At 53.1% G+C, this 15308-nt stretch overlaps 1 protein-coding gene and 1 pseudogene across 1 annotated transcript in view; both read right to left on the minus strand.

Moving 5' to 3' along the window:
* Positions 1-206: 206 nt before the first annotated feature.
* LOC125082461 (centromere protein N-like) lies at positions 207-1534 on the minus strand (annotated as a pseudogene).
* Positions 1535-6569: 5035 nt separating this feature from the next.
* The window catches only part of PHLPP1 (PH domain and leucine rich repeat protein phosphatase 1), a 207334-nt gene continuing 198595 nt past the window's right edge, over positions 6570-15308 (minus strand). Inside the window, exons 15-17 of the mRNA XM_047696943.1 lie at positions 11956-12150; positions 9623-9851; positions 6570-8664 (exon numbers count right to left, since the gene is read on the minus strand). Coding sequence (XP_047552899.1) covers positions 7525-8664; positions 9623-9851; positions 11956-12150 — 1564 coding nt within the window. The 3' untranslated portion in view covers positions 6570-7524. The remainder of the gene's footprint in view (positions 8665-9622; positions 9852-11955; positions 12151-15308) is intronic.

Consider the following 15308-nt stretch of genomic DNA (forward strand, 5'->3'; position numbering starts at 1 on the left):
TCTCAGCTGCCAGTATCAAGACTAATTTTTTTTAAAAGGTTTTATTTATTTATTTGACAGAGATCACAAGTAGGCAGAGAGGCAGCGAGAGAGGAAGGGAAGCAGGCTCCCGGCTGAGCAGAGAGCCTGATGCGGGGCTTGATCCTGGGATCATGACCTGAGCCGAGGACAGAGGCCCCAACCCACTGAGCCACCCAGGTGACCCTCAAGACTAATTTTTAAAACACAAGTTTATAAACAGAAACCATCTAGCTTACAGCTGAGATGCATGTGCAGTACAGCATAACCACATTTACCTTATTTTCCTCTCATTTTAAAACAAATTAGGCCCTTATGGGGGGTGCGAATGAGGAAGGGAGAAAGCGACACATCTACAGTACCAGCTGGGGCCAAGGCTTTCAACGCTTCGGGAAGATGCAGGCTAGACAGCTTTATTAGGCACTGGAGGGCTTTCTTTCTCAGCCAGGAGGTCTCCATTTAAGTCATTTCTGAACCTTGTTTCAACCTTGTATTATGCACGTTCTAGTCTTGGTGGAGGATAGTCTCCAAAAGTTTCTCGAGTCACTCTCTGGACTCTTTTTAGTCGGTTTTCAGGAATGATCCTTGAATCCATGTGTATATCCAGCTCAAGGGTTCATTCTTCTAGGGGCGAAGTAGAATTTTAAGTTTCAGAAGTCTGATTATGCTGTTTAAAAACAATAGCCTTGGGGCGCCTGGGGGGCTCCATCTGTTGATTAAGAACTGCTGATTCTTAATTCTGGCTCACGTCCTGATCTCAGTGTCATGGCTTGGAGCCCCAATCAGGCTCTGTGCTCAGTGAGCAGCCTGCTTGAGATTCTGTCTTTCCCTCTGTGCCTCTCCCTGTTCCTGCTCTCTCTCTCAAATATAAATCTTTAGAAAAATAAAAACCGTAGCCTTAAGCGAGTCCAGATGCCAGCTTCTGAGGTCCATTTTCACAGTTGTCTGGCGCCTGTTGGCAACTGTCCGTGCCTGACCCACAAGGGGTTTACTGCTCTTCAGCTGACAGGAGGAAGCGGAGGTGTGGGGGAGTCTGGGAATAGTGGATACTGGTTTGGCTTGTCTATACTGTGCTCCCCAGGTAATTTGAGTCCACACTGCATTCTCCTCAGTGTCTCTGAAGCAGATCGTCACATTTTCTAAAACTCTCTGAAGAATTTTCTCAAACGAACTTTTGAATTGTTCCATATCAGAAAGGTCAAGGTCTCTACCTGGTCCTTTACTCCTCTGAAAGACATTCCAAATGTCCCGGGGCTGACGCAGCTGGGTATAAAGGATGTCTGATAGGGCGTGGAGACTGGCCCGCTTCTCCTCACAGAGCAGAACCAAGTCCCGAACGAGAGAGTCCTTTCTCTGCCAGAAGCTGATGGTCTGCAGTTGATTTTTTAAACAAAAAATCCCAGGCTTAGAGGATTGTCGTCATTTCTGCCATTGGGATTTTCAAGATGGTCTTCTTGATGAACTTGGCACCAGTGTCATCCGTCTCTAGCGTGTCCATCACCAGCCATGTCTCTTCTCTTGCTGCTTTTAAAATTCTCTTTATCTCGAATCTTTGAGATTGTAATGAGTATGTGTCATGCTGTGAACTTCCTTGGGTTCATCTTGTTTGAAGCTCCGTGTTTCTTGAAACTGAATGTCTATTTCCTTCCTCAGGTTCTGGAGGTTTTCAGCTATTGTGTCTTCAAATAATTGTTCTTCCCCTTTCTCTCCCTCTTCTTCTGGTTCCCTATAATGTGAATGTTTGCACACTTTGTATTGTCCACGAGGTCCTTAACCTAGCCTCATTTAAATTTTCTTCTGTTCAGGTTAGGTGCTTTCCATTGCCAACTTCCAGACTGTTGATAATTTTTGAATCTGTTGCTTCCCTCAAGTGTATCTATTTGTTACTGTTTTTCTTCAGTCCCAACTGGTAATTTTTATATTTTCTGTCACTTTGTTGAAGTTCTGAGTTCATCTGCTCTTCACTCCAGTGGGCATTTTTATGGACGTTACCTTGAATTCTTTATCTAGTGGATTGTTGACCTGCCTTTAGCTCTTTTTCTAAGGTTTTGTCTCCTTTTGTTTGGAGCCCATTTTTTTGCCTCACTTTGGATTACTCTGTGTGTCGGTTTCTATGAACTGGGTGGAACAGCGACTTAATCTTGAAGGACTGACCTCGTGTGGGTGGGCCCTGTGTGGACCGTGTGCGCGCAGGGACTGGGGGCCTTGGAGCACGCTGTTCCTGGGTGAGCCTGGTGGCATGGCTGGAACCGAGGCAGGTGTGGGCAGGGGCTGGGGCTCGGGAGGCGCAGGGCTTTCCACACGGAGGGCGCCCTGGCTGGAGGCTGCCGGTGAATCAGCTGCTATCCTTGTGCAGGCCCCAGGACTCTGCAGGCAGGGGGTGTGTTGGTGGGGTGGCTGGACATGGGCCAGGCATGAGCTGGGGAGGTCTGTGGACACTCGATGCAGGGCTGCCCTGGCGGGGTGTCTGGGGGGGGGTAGGGGCCAGTGGGTCCGGGGGCAGTCCTCAGTTGAGTGGCACGGGCCCACAGTGTCGCAGTGTGCTCTGCGCCTGTGTCACTTCGGTGAGCTGGTTGGAGCAGTCGTGTGCTGAGTGGGGTGTCCCAGTGTGTGCCGTCTGGGCCCTCTTGGTGGGACAGCTGGGGCCGGGGGAGACTAGGAACCTGTGGTTCACGGAGGCGATGGGCCAGCGAGGGCCTCTAAGTAACAAAGTGCAAGGGGACCAGGAACCGGGGCCTTCGACGGCCCCTCCGACCTGGCTGCTGCTCGCCGGGCTCCTGGGTCTGATTCTTCTCTTTATTTGCACTGCCCTTCGAAACTGGGGCTTTTCTTCTGTGCTCACAGTCCCTGGGGCATGTACCCCCTGCACTCCCAGCGTTGGCCAGGGTTGCCTTCGTTCTGTGTCTGTCTCTCCGGCTCTTCCTCCTGCTCGCTCGCTCGCTCTCTCTCTCTCTCTCTCTCTCTCTCATGCAGCTGCTGCTCGGTCAGCCTCAGCCCTTCTTCCGGAGACACGGCTCTGTCCAAGCTGGAGCCTGGGGGCGTCTGTGTGGGAGGGGAGTTCGGGGCCTTCCTATATCGCCAGGTTGGACTGGAGATCTCGAGGAGCTATTTTTAACCTACTGAAATGTTCCAGCACAAGGGATATTCAAGTAACTCTTAAAATGTGTTCTAGGCCAAATAGCAGAGTTTACTTTGTGAGCAGGGTTCACGGGGGGCCGGCAGCACGATTTCTAGGGAAGGGACGACTGATCCACGGACCTTCAAACGTTCACGGGGAAGTTGTTTTCCTAAAGACCCGGAAAAGCAAATGACCTAGAAAGGAGTTCTCAGCGCCAGCCTCTGGGGGTGCAGCATTTGGGAAAATGATTTTGCTGCTGTTTTAGCTTTTCTCGATAGATGAGTATTTAGAGCGAAGTACGGTTTTGGGAATAAGACCCAAGGGATAGCGATGACTGGAAAGTCATTGTAATTTCAGTTTAAGGCCAGTTTTATTTCTCCCTCTGTAGAAATGACCGTGGGAGTGGCCCGTGTGAATTCGGTTGTCATTTCGTTCTGGTGTGGGGCTGGGGGTGGGGGGCAGCCTCTAAAGGCCTCTTTCAAATGTGCACCATTACGAACAGGTTTGTGACAGGCGAACGACAAAAATTATTTGCATAGATTAATTTGCAAAAAATTTATGTTGGAGGATGAACAAAAAGGAAACTCCGTGGTCACAAAGGAGAAAAGGCTATTTTCTCTACCATTACCTCATCCCGGCCACCTGTAACCACCCAACAGCTGCTCCTTGGAGAGTTCTTAATTTAAAAAGGGACTTTCGCTGTGTTCCCAATTCTCTCCTGCCTTGAAGGTGGTTAGTTGTCTTGCAACCATGGCAGAACTTCCACTTACATAAGGTTTTCCTCTCTGCAAACTGCTCTACATACGTGACCTGGTTCCACCCCTGGGGGGGCACATAGCGCAGACCTCCCCCGCCCCCAACACACACACTTAACAAGTTCTCTCCGGCTGCGGTGGGGGCCAGTCTCGGTGTATTCCGGGGAGGGCTCACGTGGGCGTGAACACAAGTGGGAATGGGCCTCTCTTCCCCCACCCCGAGCTGCCAGCAGCGAGCGGATTCTCCTATGCTATCCTTTAAGATCGGACCCTATTATGGATTTTTCTTTCTTTCATCCTGGGGGAAGGGGAATCGATGCCGGAGCCTGACGGCCTCTCTCCCAGGTTAACGCTGGGGTTCTGGCTACGCCTGATCTGTGCGCGTGTCTGTTTTCTGCCGCACAAGGCCCGCCTGCACCGGCGCAGCCTCGTGATTTCAAGCAGCTTCCCCGCCTGTTTAATGGTGCTTGGGGCTGCTCTCCGCCAGGAGGGTAGGAGGAGGACATGCAACTTTGTGTCTTCAAGAGGAGAAAGGGAGGGGCGCCTGGGTGGCTCAGTGGGTTAAGCCGCTGCCTTCGGCTCAGGTCATGATCCCAGGTCCTGGGTTCGAGCCCCACGTCGGGCTTTCTGCTCAGCAGGGAGCCTGCTTCCTCCTCTCTCTCTGCCTGCCTCTCTGCCTACTTGTGATTTCTCTCTGTCAAATAAATAAAATCTTTAAAAAAAAAAAAAGGAGAAAGGGAAAGAACAGGGTCTGATGTCACCAGCAGGTGGCGCTGTGATAAAAGCAACCGAGACACCCCGCGAGGGCCAGGTTGGGCTTCCGGGCTCGGGAGAGCAGCCCCAGGGCCCCTTCAAGGCCGGGCTTCCGTAATCCCCGGGCACAGGCCAACCGGCCTGCTTCATCCCACACCCAACCACTTCCACGCTCCTCGATCGGGACCCTTAGCGTCTTCACAAGGCGGCAAGCTTGCTAGGCTTCGGCTCTAACCTCTTCCTCTCCCTGTCCCCGACCCTCTCCCAATCCCCCGGCCTTCCTGGAGGAAGCAGGGACTGTGGCCGGGGAGGATGCCCCTCTCTCTCATACTCACCCCGAGATCTCTCAGCACTTTACAGTGTTATAAGCCGCTCCGCCTGTACTATTAGATGCCGCCCTAACGAGACGTGAACAGAAAACTCCTCAGAAAAATCACCTGGGAACTCCCACGCAAGCCCAAGGCTCCGGCTCTGGCCACCTACCATGGGCTCATCTGCCGTTACCTTTTCGTCCACGTGCCGGTCTAGCCTGGGCTCCTAAAGGGCAAAAACCTCGTCCCTCGTCTCTGCAGTAGCTTCCATGTGGCTCAGTGTGACTCATAAATGGAGAAGCAGGACCGAACTGGGCTCAGGAAACCCCTGGCTGCAAGCCTGTACCCCTTCTCCCACATCCGCCACGGAAGCTCAGGCAGGACTAAGACTGTCCACGGGACTGGGTGATCCAGGGGCTGCCCGTGGCACTGGCAGTTGCTCTGGGACCGTCACATCTTCAAATCCTCGCAGCCTCCGTTGCCCACACTCCAGCAGCAAGTGTCACTCCTGGAGAGTGAGTGGCAGCGCTAGTCGGGGTCTGCAGGGCTGCAGCCCGGCCACGGGGTGGTTTAAGAACTCAGAAGTCCAAGAACTAGCCCACATTTTCTGTAGTGAATAAGGCACTCCTGTGCAGCCCCAGAGCTTCCCACGTGTGCTCCGGTCCACCTGGAGCAGGACGAAGATGAGGGCAGGGCGAGGATGGCTGGGGCTGGGCGTGCGAGCCTGAGCTGGTTTTGCTTCCTGTCCACAGGAGAGAGCACTGCCTAGACTGGGGCAGCCTTGTCCCTTGGTGCCTGCATCCCTTACTGGGCCGAGTTCATCCCTCCATGGTCTTCGTGAATTTCACAGTGTGTGTGTACAGGTAGACAGACCCAGAAGAAAACACGGCCATTGCCAAGACAAGGCTGGTCCGCTGCTCTGGCCCCCAGCGGAAGGACAGGCGGCCCGTCACCGAGTCTATAGTTTAGGAATACTATTTGCCTGTCCTGGCACTGAGCTAGCTAGGGACCCCTGCAGGGCCGGCCTGAAAAGGAAGACAGGTCTGCCTGGGAAGCTGGTCCATGTGAGCTAGAGAGGCCTGCCAGCATCTAGAACATGTGGTTCATGAGGTAAAAGGTTGGGGTGAAGGGGGGTGCTAGTGTCTGCAAAGGAGGCCAGTAAGTCGGCTGGCAATACTGGATTTCCCAGTGGAGGAAATCTAGTGCTAGTGGTGGAGACGGGGGGCGGGGGGGGGGGCAGTTCCTGATTTTCACTGTTCACATAAAGGTCTAGTAACCTGTTCATGTGGATCGAGGGGTCCCTGAGAGAATTGGAAAGAACTTGGCTTTGTGGGAGGAGTTTCCCAGGGATCGCCTCTATATAACCTCTATCTGTCCCTGGGTGATCATGACAAGAAATAGAAAGGCTGGAAGACCAGCCCTGCATGTTGCTAACTATAGGGTCCACTTCACTAACTCATTCAAGTCCGTTAACTTGTCGGGTGTTTTCCCCTCAAAAAAAAATCAGGCAGAAATATCTGGTAGCCCCAAAGTTACATCCATTCATTCCAAACCCAAGCTGGGTGTGATCTTGTAGACACACCTGGCTCCTGGGACAAAAGCAGATGGGTCTAATACTTGTAAATTTTATATTTATTATAACAAAAATTATGACATGTTCATTTGTGCATTCTGCTTTAATATAACTCTCGGTATGTCAATGATCTAATTGAACGCTATACAATCATGCTGACTGTGACAGCAGTAAGGACCACGAGAAGGGTCTGCCAAGGTCAAGAGGCTGGGTGGGGGCAGGAGAGGAAGAAAACAGGGTCAGAGGCCCCTTGGGCGCAGGCTGGTTTCTAGCGGTCTAAGATCCGCCTTATTTGGACATAGAAGTGCTCTCTCCCGGATCAGCAACGCGCTGAGTGAGCTCCGGGGATGGGGGGGAGGGGTTGCTGTGGAGCAGGGTTGTGGGGGAGGAACGTGGGTTCTGTAGTCTGTGTCCTTATGCCAAAACTACAAAACATCTGAAGCATCACTATACAACACTGAGCTATTTACAATAGAAATTTCTCAATCAACTGTTCTCTCAGAGAAAATTAGTGAATCCCAGTGACTTAAGTCACCTGACAGAGTAAAGCAACTCCTAGGAGTTAGTCTCCATATTCTACAAATGTCTGTCATTTTCAAGACAAAAAAAAAAAAAAAAAGGCCTTTTCCCCCCAAAGAAATACAGAATGACAATATTATTAAAGTCGTTTAGCGCTGGCAACCGGCCCTGCCTTCTGAACAAAACAACAAAAAGCCTCTTTAAAAAATATTACATTATCATTAACCGTTTCTCCGGAATATATTAAACCTTTTGTTCTTTGTCTTTACATGTCTGAGATGTTAGGGGAGGAGGTTAACAAATTTAAATCCTGGGGCAGAGCACACCGGAAGAAGAGTGGTGATTGTGAAAAAGTGGCCAGCGGGCGGGGGGCGTGGGGCGGGCGTGGAGTGAACCCCTGGTTTAACGTGAGCCTGCGAGACTCGTGCAACTCGGTCTTTCTCGGTTAGTTTATTTGTGAACCAGCGCTCGGGTGGGTCATAGCGGCGTGTCACAGTAGTCCGGCAGCGGGTCCCCGGGGCCCGGCCGCGGCGGCGGCTGCAGGGGCGGCGGCGGCGGCTGCTGCTGCTTCATCATCTCCTTGACCTCCTCCTCCAGCTCCGGGGGGATGATGAACTGGTCCTCGGGGTCCGGCTGCGCCGGCGCCGCGAAGTAGCCCCCGGGCTTGCGGAGGGGCGCGTCCGCGGCCACCTCGATCACGTTGTGGCTCCGCTCCTGCGGCGCCACGGAGCCGTTGGCCCGGCGCCGCCCGATGGTCCCCACGGCCGCGCCGTCCGGCCTCCGGGGCGGCCCCGGCTCGTCCTCGTTGGCGCTGATGACGATGCCCTCGTCGCTGGCCTCGGCCGGCGGGTGCGGCGGCCGCCGCTTCTCCCGCTCTCGCGCCCGGCCGCAGTGGATGTCCACCTCCACCTCCACGCGGCTGCCGTTGCTGAAGACGCCCTCGATGGGCTCCTCGTCGTCGCTGTCCAGGCCGTTGTCGGAGAAGGCGCTGGAGAAGGTGGCGCTGGACAGCTGCCGCTGGAAGCAGCGCGCCGGGCCGCCGGGGTGCAGGAGGCAGCGCGGCTCGCCGGCGCTCGCGGGGCTGCTGTCGGGGGGCGCGCCGGGCGGGGGCTCGTCGGACGCGGTGGAGCCCACCTCGCTGCTCATCTCGGACGCCGACAGCTCGCTGCTCATCTCGGACGCCAGCCCGCTGCTGGACGACGGCACGCCCGGCGCGTCGGCCGGCCGCTCCCTGCCCGCCGTGCCCGCGGGCGGCGGGAAGAGGCCGGGGCTGGGCGGCGGGCCGGCGCCGCCCGCGCCCAGCTCGCAGCAGCAGAAGCTGTCCTCGGGGACGCTGAGCTGCACCACCACGGCGCTCAGGCTGTCGTGGCAGCCGTAGCTCTGCGCCAGCGTGCACAGCTTCTTGGCGGCGGCCAGCGCGTCGGGCACGTGGCGCACGGCCGCCACCGCCTCCTCGACGGACAGGCTGTCCCACAGGCCCTTGCTGCCCAGGATGAAGAACTCGTCCTGGGGCGACAGGGGCACGGACTGCACGTGGGGGCGCGGCACGACGCTGGGGTGCAGGAAGGTGTAGCCCAGGATGCGCGTGGACTCCGTCACTCCGTTCACCTTGCCGTCCTGCGGGGACCGGGGCGGGGGGGATGTCGGGGGGTAAGGAAGGTGGGGCGCAGAGAACGGCACCCCCAGCCCCCTCCACCAGCCGGGCTGGCCTGGTCTCTCCCGGGAGCGGCGAGCTCCCGCCACGGGCTACGGGGCTGCACGCGGTGCTGGGGGTACTGAGGGCGCTGGGGGCCGCGTCGGGGGGATCGCTCAGGTCCTGCAGCCCCGCACCATCTCCCGCGCACACAGGGCGGGTTCAGCACCTTGGGGGGGGCCAGGGACCAGGGCAGCTCCCCGAGGGCCCGGAGTTGAAGAGACGCTGTAAACCCCGGAGTGGGGCTCCCTCTTGGCAGGTTTCTCAACAGAACCACTGTGAGCAGCTGTGGCCAAGCCACCCTTTGCGGTGGAGCCGTCCTGTGCGCCGGAGTGTGTGGAGCAGCTCCCCCTGCCACCCGCCCAGAGCGCTCTCCACCCAGCCGTGAAAACCCAGTGTCCCTGCTGGGGCTGGGGCTGCGAAGAGCCAGAGTGACACGACGCTCCCTCACTCAGGCACAGGAGCCATGCACCAGAAATCACAACTGGCCACTAATGCACTGATCCGCGGTCTCAGAAGACAGGACGGATCCGCGGCGCTGGGGAAAGGAGGCTCAAAGGCTTCCAAGGCCCAGCCTGCAGGCGGCAGAGTCAGGGTACCCTGATCCCAGCAGTGGATCTTGGGGCACCCCCTCAAGTCCGGAACCAGAGCCTTCACAGAAGGGCTGGTGAGCCTCAGCTGAGCTAAGGCCACGAGGCACTGGGCAGAGCCTCGGACCCAGGGAAGCCATGGAGAAGTAGTTCATGATCCCTTCTGTGATGTCTTGACCTCTCATTCAGAGCCTCTGCTTTGTGACTCTGCAGACTTGGGATGTTGCCGGTTTCTGCCATGACCCTGGCCCCACCCTCCCTGCCACCCCGAGGAAAACCGCGCTCTCCTCACCTCCGTGATAATGGCTTTGTGCTGTTTAATTCTCTTCCGTTCTTCCTCACAGCTCATGACATACGATCGGGACAGCGGCAACGGCTTCCCGTTCCGACAGAGAACCGTTTGGCACTTGCCCACATTTGCAGAGGTCAAGGTGAAGGACCCTCCTGGGTCCGTGGGATCATGCTTGATATGACAGAGGACAGCAGCGCCTCCAAGTTTCTGCCCCGCGGTTCCCAGTTTCCTGGAATCCAGAGAGCACAGGTAAAAACCCAGACACAACCTGTCAGGGTCAGTTTTGCTAACTCAGCAGGAGGCCTAGAAGGAGAAGCACAGCCCGGCTTCCACTCGGCCTCTCTCACCAAAGCAACTTGGAAAGGGCCTGTGTGCGGAGTCTGCCCCCAACCCCAGCCCTCTTGTCTGCTCACAGCTCGGGGAGGGTCACTTCACCACTGAAGGAGCCTTTGTCCTGCTGCATCCGGCCTCCTGCTCCCTCATCATGACGCTGCAGGGACGGCCGCGAAAGGGCTACTTCTCTCCCCGTCCACCTCTTTACATCCCCTCCGCCCCCAGCGAGGGAACTGAGGGAGCCCTTCAACAGGTGTCACGACTCCACACACAGATCCGCGCACCTCAGCGTGACCTGGATGCCCACCGTCTTGTCCTTTGTAAGGACACGGGCTGGTATGAATGAGCCTTTAATTTTGGGACCATTCATGTTCTTGCCTTTCTCTACCAGTGTTACTTATTCCAGAATATTCACAGGAAGGACTGTCTAGTGACCAAAGTGCTGGAGATCCACCCCTTTTATCCGTGACCCTACTCTCCGCACGGAGCACACACAGCACCCGCAAGTTCTGATGAAAGGAGCCAAGAATTCCGGTCACAAGCCTCCCAGCGCCTGTCCGATCCCGAGTGGCCCCGAAGCAAGAAGGCGAAGACCGGCTCCGGTTTTCCAGGGCAGACCTGCGGGTCCTGTCAGCTCCTATCGACGGTCAATGTTAGGCAGCAGCGGCACCAGCCATGGAAACCAGCGCTGTCCCCTCGACTAAGTTAGGATGCCAGCCCCAAGAAGACACACGGTTCCTCGGGGGCTGAGAAAGATCACTCCCGATCCCATGTCCTCTTACCAGGGAAAAGAGGGGCCTACGAATGGCACTGGAGATGGGTCGACAGTCCGGGTCTGTGAGCTCGGCCCCGTGGCCTTCCCTGACCAGACGGGGCCCGAGGCCTGACCAGGGGGGCACTGCCTGCCCCCTTTCAAGGCACAGTGGCTCCTCTGAGCAAAGCCAGCAACTGGACGGTACGTGGGGACCAGCACAGCTGGGGGACCAGAGTTTGAGGTTCTTAATTCTTGTTCAGTGCTCAAGTGTCGATAGACAGTGGACCTCTTTGGAGTGTGGGTGTGAAGGGGGTGCGTGCGCACGTTTGTGCATAGGAGGGTTCGTTTGCCTTTTTCCCCAGGACACAATGGTGATAAAAACAGAAAAGCAGACCCATGTGGCTGGTTGTTGGGACGTTCTCTGCGGTCTTACTACCTGCACCAGGTCAAACTCTGGCTGCGTCATCTACTAAAGAGAAACTTGTTTTCCTTCTCTGTACCTCAGTTTCTCATCGGTAAGGTAAGTACATTCTACCCAGTGAGATAGTTAATGTTGCTGTACGGCATGTGGGGTATTTAAAACAATGACTGGTGCATGTTAAGGGATCACTAAATATTATCTGTTATCAGTAGTTAATTGCGAATGGTACGTGCCCACTGGAATCTGAAGGACAGAAGTGAGTCCAGAAGCAGAGCGCCTCACTGGAGCGGTCTCTACCAAGCTCTTCAGGACTCAGGGTAACTTTAAAGGCTGCTCCCAGCCAGCACTCTGAGCAGATACTTTTTCTACCCTTGTTGCAAAGCTACTTCCTCTGGCCAATGACCATGGGAGAGAAAAAGGAGCGCTTGGCATTGCTCTCCTGACCTTTAGCACACGCCCCGTTTCCTGGGCCCCTGAACAGACAATTCCTTTACAACCTACAAAGCCATTGAAGTGACTTAAGAAGGAGCAATTCTTTGAAGGAGGGAATGCTTGTGGCATTTGTCCCTGAGAGTTACAAACACAGTTTCAGTTTCTACAGTGACCAAAAGCTCTACACTAAATTCCTGTCACTGACTCAGCCTCCTACAAGGTCATCTGAGCACCAGTATGTCTCGAGGGGACACGGTCCAGCCCTGGTCCTTATGCAAAACCAGATCACCTGAATGCCTCCTGCATGCCCTCTGGCGACAAACGGTGCTTTGAGACCACGGGCCAAACACTCCAGGGGAGCAGGAAAACCTGGCGGGATGGGAGGGTTCTTACCTTTGCATGACAATGAACGTGTTCACCATGTACTCCTCCTCATTTTTTGTCTTCTGCAGCTCTTCGGCCAGAATGTCACTCATGGTGCACTGGAGAAGGGAGGGCACCTCGACGTTCCGGTCTCCGTCAAACACCCCGTACAGGGCCTCCCGGTTGTCACAGAAGTTGTTCACCGACAGCGCCGCAACACACAACCTGCGGGGCGAGAGCGAGGGGTGCTGAGTCCGCCCTCCTCCCTTCCCCGGCCCAGCACTGTGGCCAGTCTCGTCTCCTCCTTCCTGACCTCGGACGGGGGAAGAGTAACTAAGGCAAACTCACCCCAGCTAACTGATTCCAACTCATTTCCGTAAAGCAAAGAAGAATGACGGACACTGACACCTCCCATAGGCCGCCCTCCCCCCCAGTCTTCTGATCTTATTTCTGAATGGCAGAGAAAGAAAAAGAAGAGGAGGTGTGGGAAGTAAAACAAGATTCTGAGTCCATACGTCCACATGCATTCGTAACACGTTTATTCCACACTGGGCACAGCTGGAGCACCAACTGGAACACTGGGTCCTTTTGTTATTTTTTTTTTCCCTCAAACAACTTAAAAAGGCGGCGCAAAACAAACCAACCCCAAACCAAATCAACACACCAAACCAGTGGGACAACGGTATTCAGACACGACTGAGAAGAGGCTCCCGTCACAAAGCAAGCATGACGCCGGCCCAGCTTATGGCCCAGAGGAAGTTTCTGGGCTTCAGCAGGGGAAAGGCCAAGGGAGAAGGCGGCCGCTGGCGCTGCAGGCCGGCAAGGGCGGTGGGCGTGCGCTCTGGAGGCTGGCAGAGCCTCTGCACCCTGAGCCTCTCCACAAGCACGTCGTTTCCAAGTCACTTCCCTGTGGCCCACAGACCTCCCGAGTGAAGCCCTGCGGGCAAAGCGGACCCCAGACACACGAGGCCAGGACACCTGTGAGCGCGGGGCAACCTCAGGCAGACACGCCGGGAACTGGAGTCTTGAAGAGAGAAGAGAGAACAGGAAAAGCCTTTGAAGAGTTTACTGGTTGAAAAGATTTCAAATGATGAAAACTATAAACCTACAGATACAAGCAGCTCGACAAATAGGAAGCAAAGAAAATGGAAAAACAAAAACAACGGCTGATAATCAGGACTAAGGGCGGGGGAGCAGGGAGAGGAACAAAGACAAGGACAGGAAATGAGCGGAACACAGCAGAGCAGCATCTTCCAAGTCCTGACAGTAAGAAGCCGTCAACCTGCATTTCTAAATCAGTGAAAATTGCTTTCATCTCTGCCTACTTGTTCTCTCTCTATCAAATAAATAAGTAAAATCTTTAAAAAAAATTGCTTTCAGGGGCGCCTGGGTGGCTCAGTGGTTTGGGACGCTGCCTTCGGCTCAGGTCATGATCTCAGGATCCTGGGATCGAGCTCCACATGGGGCTTTCTGCTCAGCAGGGAGCCTGCTTTCTCTTCTCTCTGTTTCTGCCTGCCTCTCTGCTTGCTTGTGATCTCTGTCTGTCAAATAAATAAATAAAATCTTAAAAAAAAAAAGAGTATTTTTAAAAAAAGGTGCAATAAAGACATTTTCAGATGCATTAAAAACTGACCAAGACCGGCAGTGTAAGAAACACAAAAGAAGTACATGAAGCAGAAGAAAATACCAGATGGAAATGATAAGAAATGACAAAGAGATGAGTAAATATAAAACTCATTCGAAAAATCATTTTCAAGCGGTGATTCCCAATGGGGGCAATTTTACCCACGGGACGCATTTCTGATTGTCACAGTTGGGAGGGACAGTACGGCTGACACGTGGTGCGCAGAGGCCAAGGGGGGCTGTCTGGCCTCCTCCAAAGCACAGGACAGTCCCTCCCTCCTTGCCTGCCTCTGGCTCAGAATGTCAACAGCTCGGACTCTGGGAAACGTTGCTTTAGACAACGACTGCTCAAGTAAAAATGATAACCATGTATTTTGGGGTTTTTAACATAAGTAAAACATGACAACAGCACAAAGACCAGGAGACGGGAAACGGAGATACACATTGTAAGGTTCTTAGATGTAAAGTGATAGATTAACTTATTATTTGAAGGTAAATTATAATTAAGGATATACTGCAAATACTGAACAAAAGGCGTAACTAATAATAAAGGAGATAAAATGGAATCATAAATCCAAAAGAACGAAGAAAAAGAGAAAAGGAATAAAGAACAGATGAGACAAATAAACAGTTGGCAGATTTAAACCTAACCAGCTCACTTCATTAAATCTACAAGTGGTCTAAATACCGCCCCAGAAGACAAAGTCAGACTGGATTGGAAAGAAAAAGAAAAAGAAAAAAACAACAACAAAAAAACCCAAACCAAGATCTAACTATATGCTGCCTATAATAAACCTTCTTTATATAGAAAAAGATTAAAAGTAAAAGGATAAAAGATATACTAAACTAATCCAGAGAAAACTGGGGAAGATACATTAAGATTAAAGTATATTACAGAACAAAGAATATTACAGATATAGTCATTTGATAATGAAAAGGATCAGTTCATTCATCATAAAGATACAACATCTTAAATGTTTATGCACTTAAGACAACTTTGAAATGCATGAAGCAAAACTGATAAAACTAGGAGAAACAAACCCATAATTACAGTCTCTCAGCCAATGACAGAACAAGTAGATAATCAGTAAGATACTCAAGATTTCAACATCATCAACCAACTTGATCTAATTGACATCCTACCCCAACAACAGAATACTCATTTTTTCCAAATGCAGAGAATATTTACCCAGACCATATTCTAGGTCATAAAAAGTCTCAATAAATTTAAAGGATTCAAGTCATTCAAAGTACATTCTCCATATTGGAGAAATTGCTTAGAAGGAAATTCATAGCTCTCAATGCTTATATTAGAATATTAATGTTCTGGGGCGCCTGGGTGGCTTAGTGGGTTAAGTCACTGCCTTCAACTCGGGTCATGATTCCAGAGTCCTGGGATCAAGCCCCACATAGGGCTCCCTGTTCAGTAGGAAGCCTGCTTCTCCCTCTCCCACTCCTCCTACTTGTGTTCCCTCTCTCACTGTGTCTTTCTCTGTGTCAAATAAATATATAAAATCTTTAAAAAAAAAAAGAATATTAATGTTCTAAGCTCAAATTAATGACCTAAAGTTACACTTAAATTAGAGGGGGGCCTGGGTGGCTCAGTAGTTAAAGCCTCTGCCTTCGGCTCAGGTCATGATCTCAGGGTCCTGGGATCGAGCCTCACATCCGGCTCTCTGCTCAGCAGGGAGCCTGCCTCCTCCTCTCTCTCTCTGCCTGCCTCTCTGCCTACTTGTGATCTGTCAAATAAATAAAAATCT

This window comes from Lutra lutra, chromosome 12, assembly GCF_902655055.1.
Source record: "Lutra lutra chromosome 12, mLutLut1.2, whole genome shotgun sequence".
In the NCBI taxonomy this organism is placed as follows: domain Eukaryota; kingdom Metazoa; phylum Chordata; class Mammalia; order Carnivora; family Mustelidae; genus Lutra; species Lutra lutra.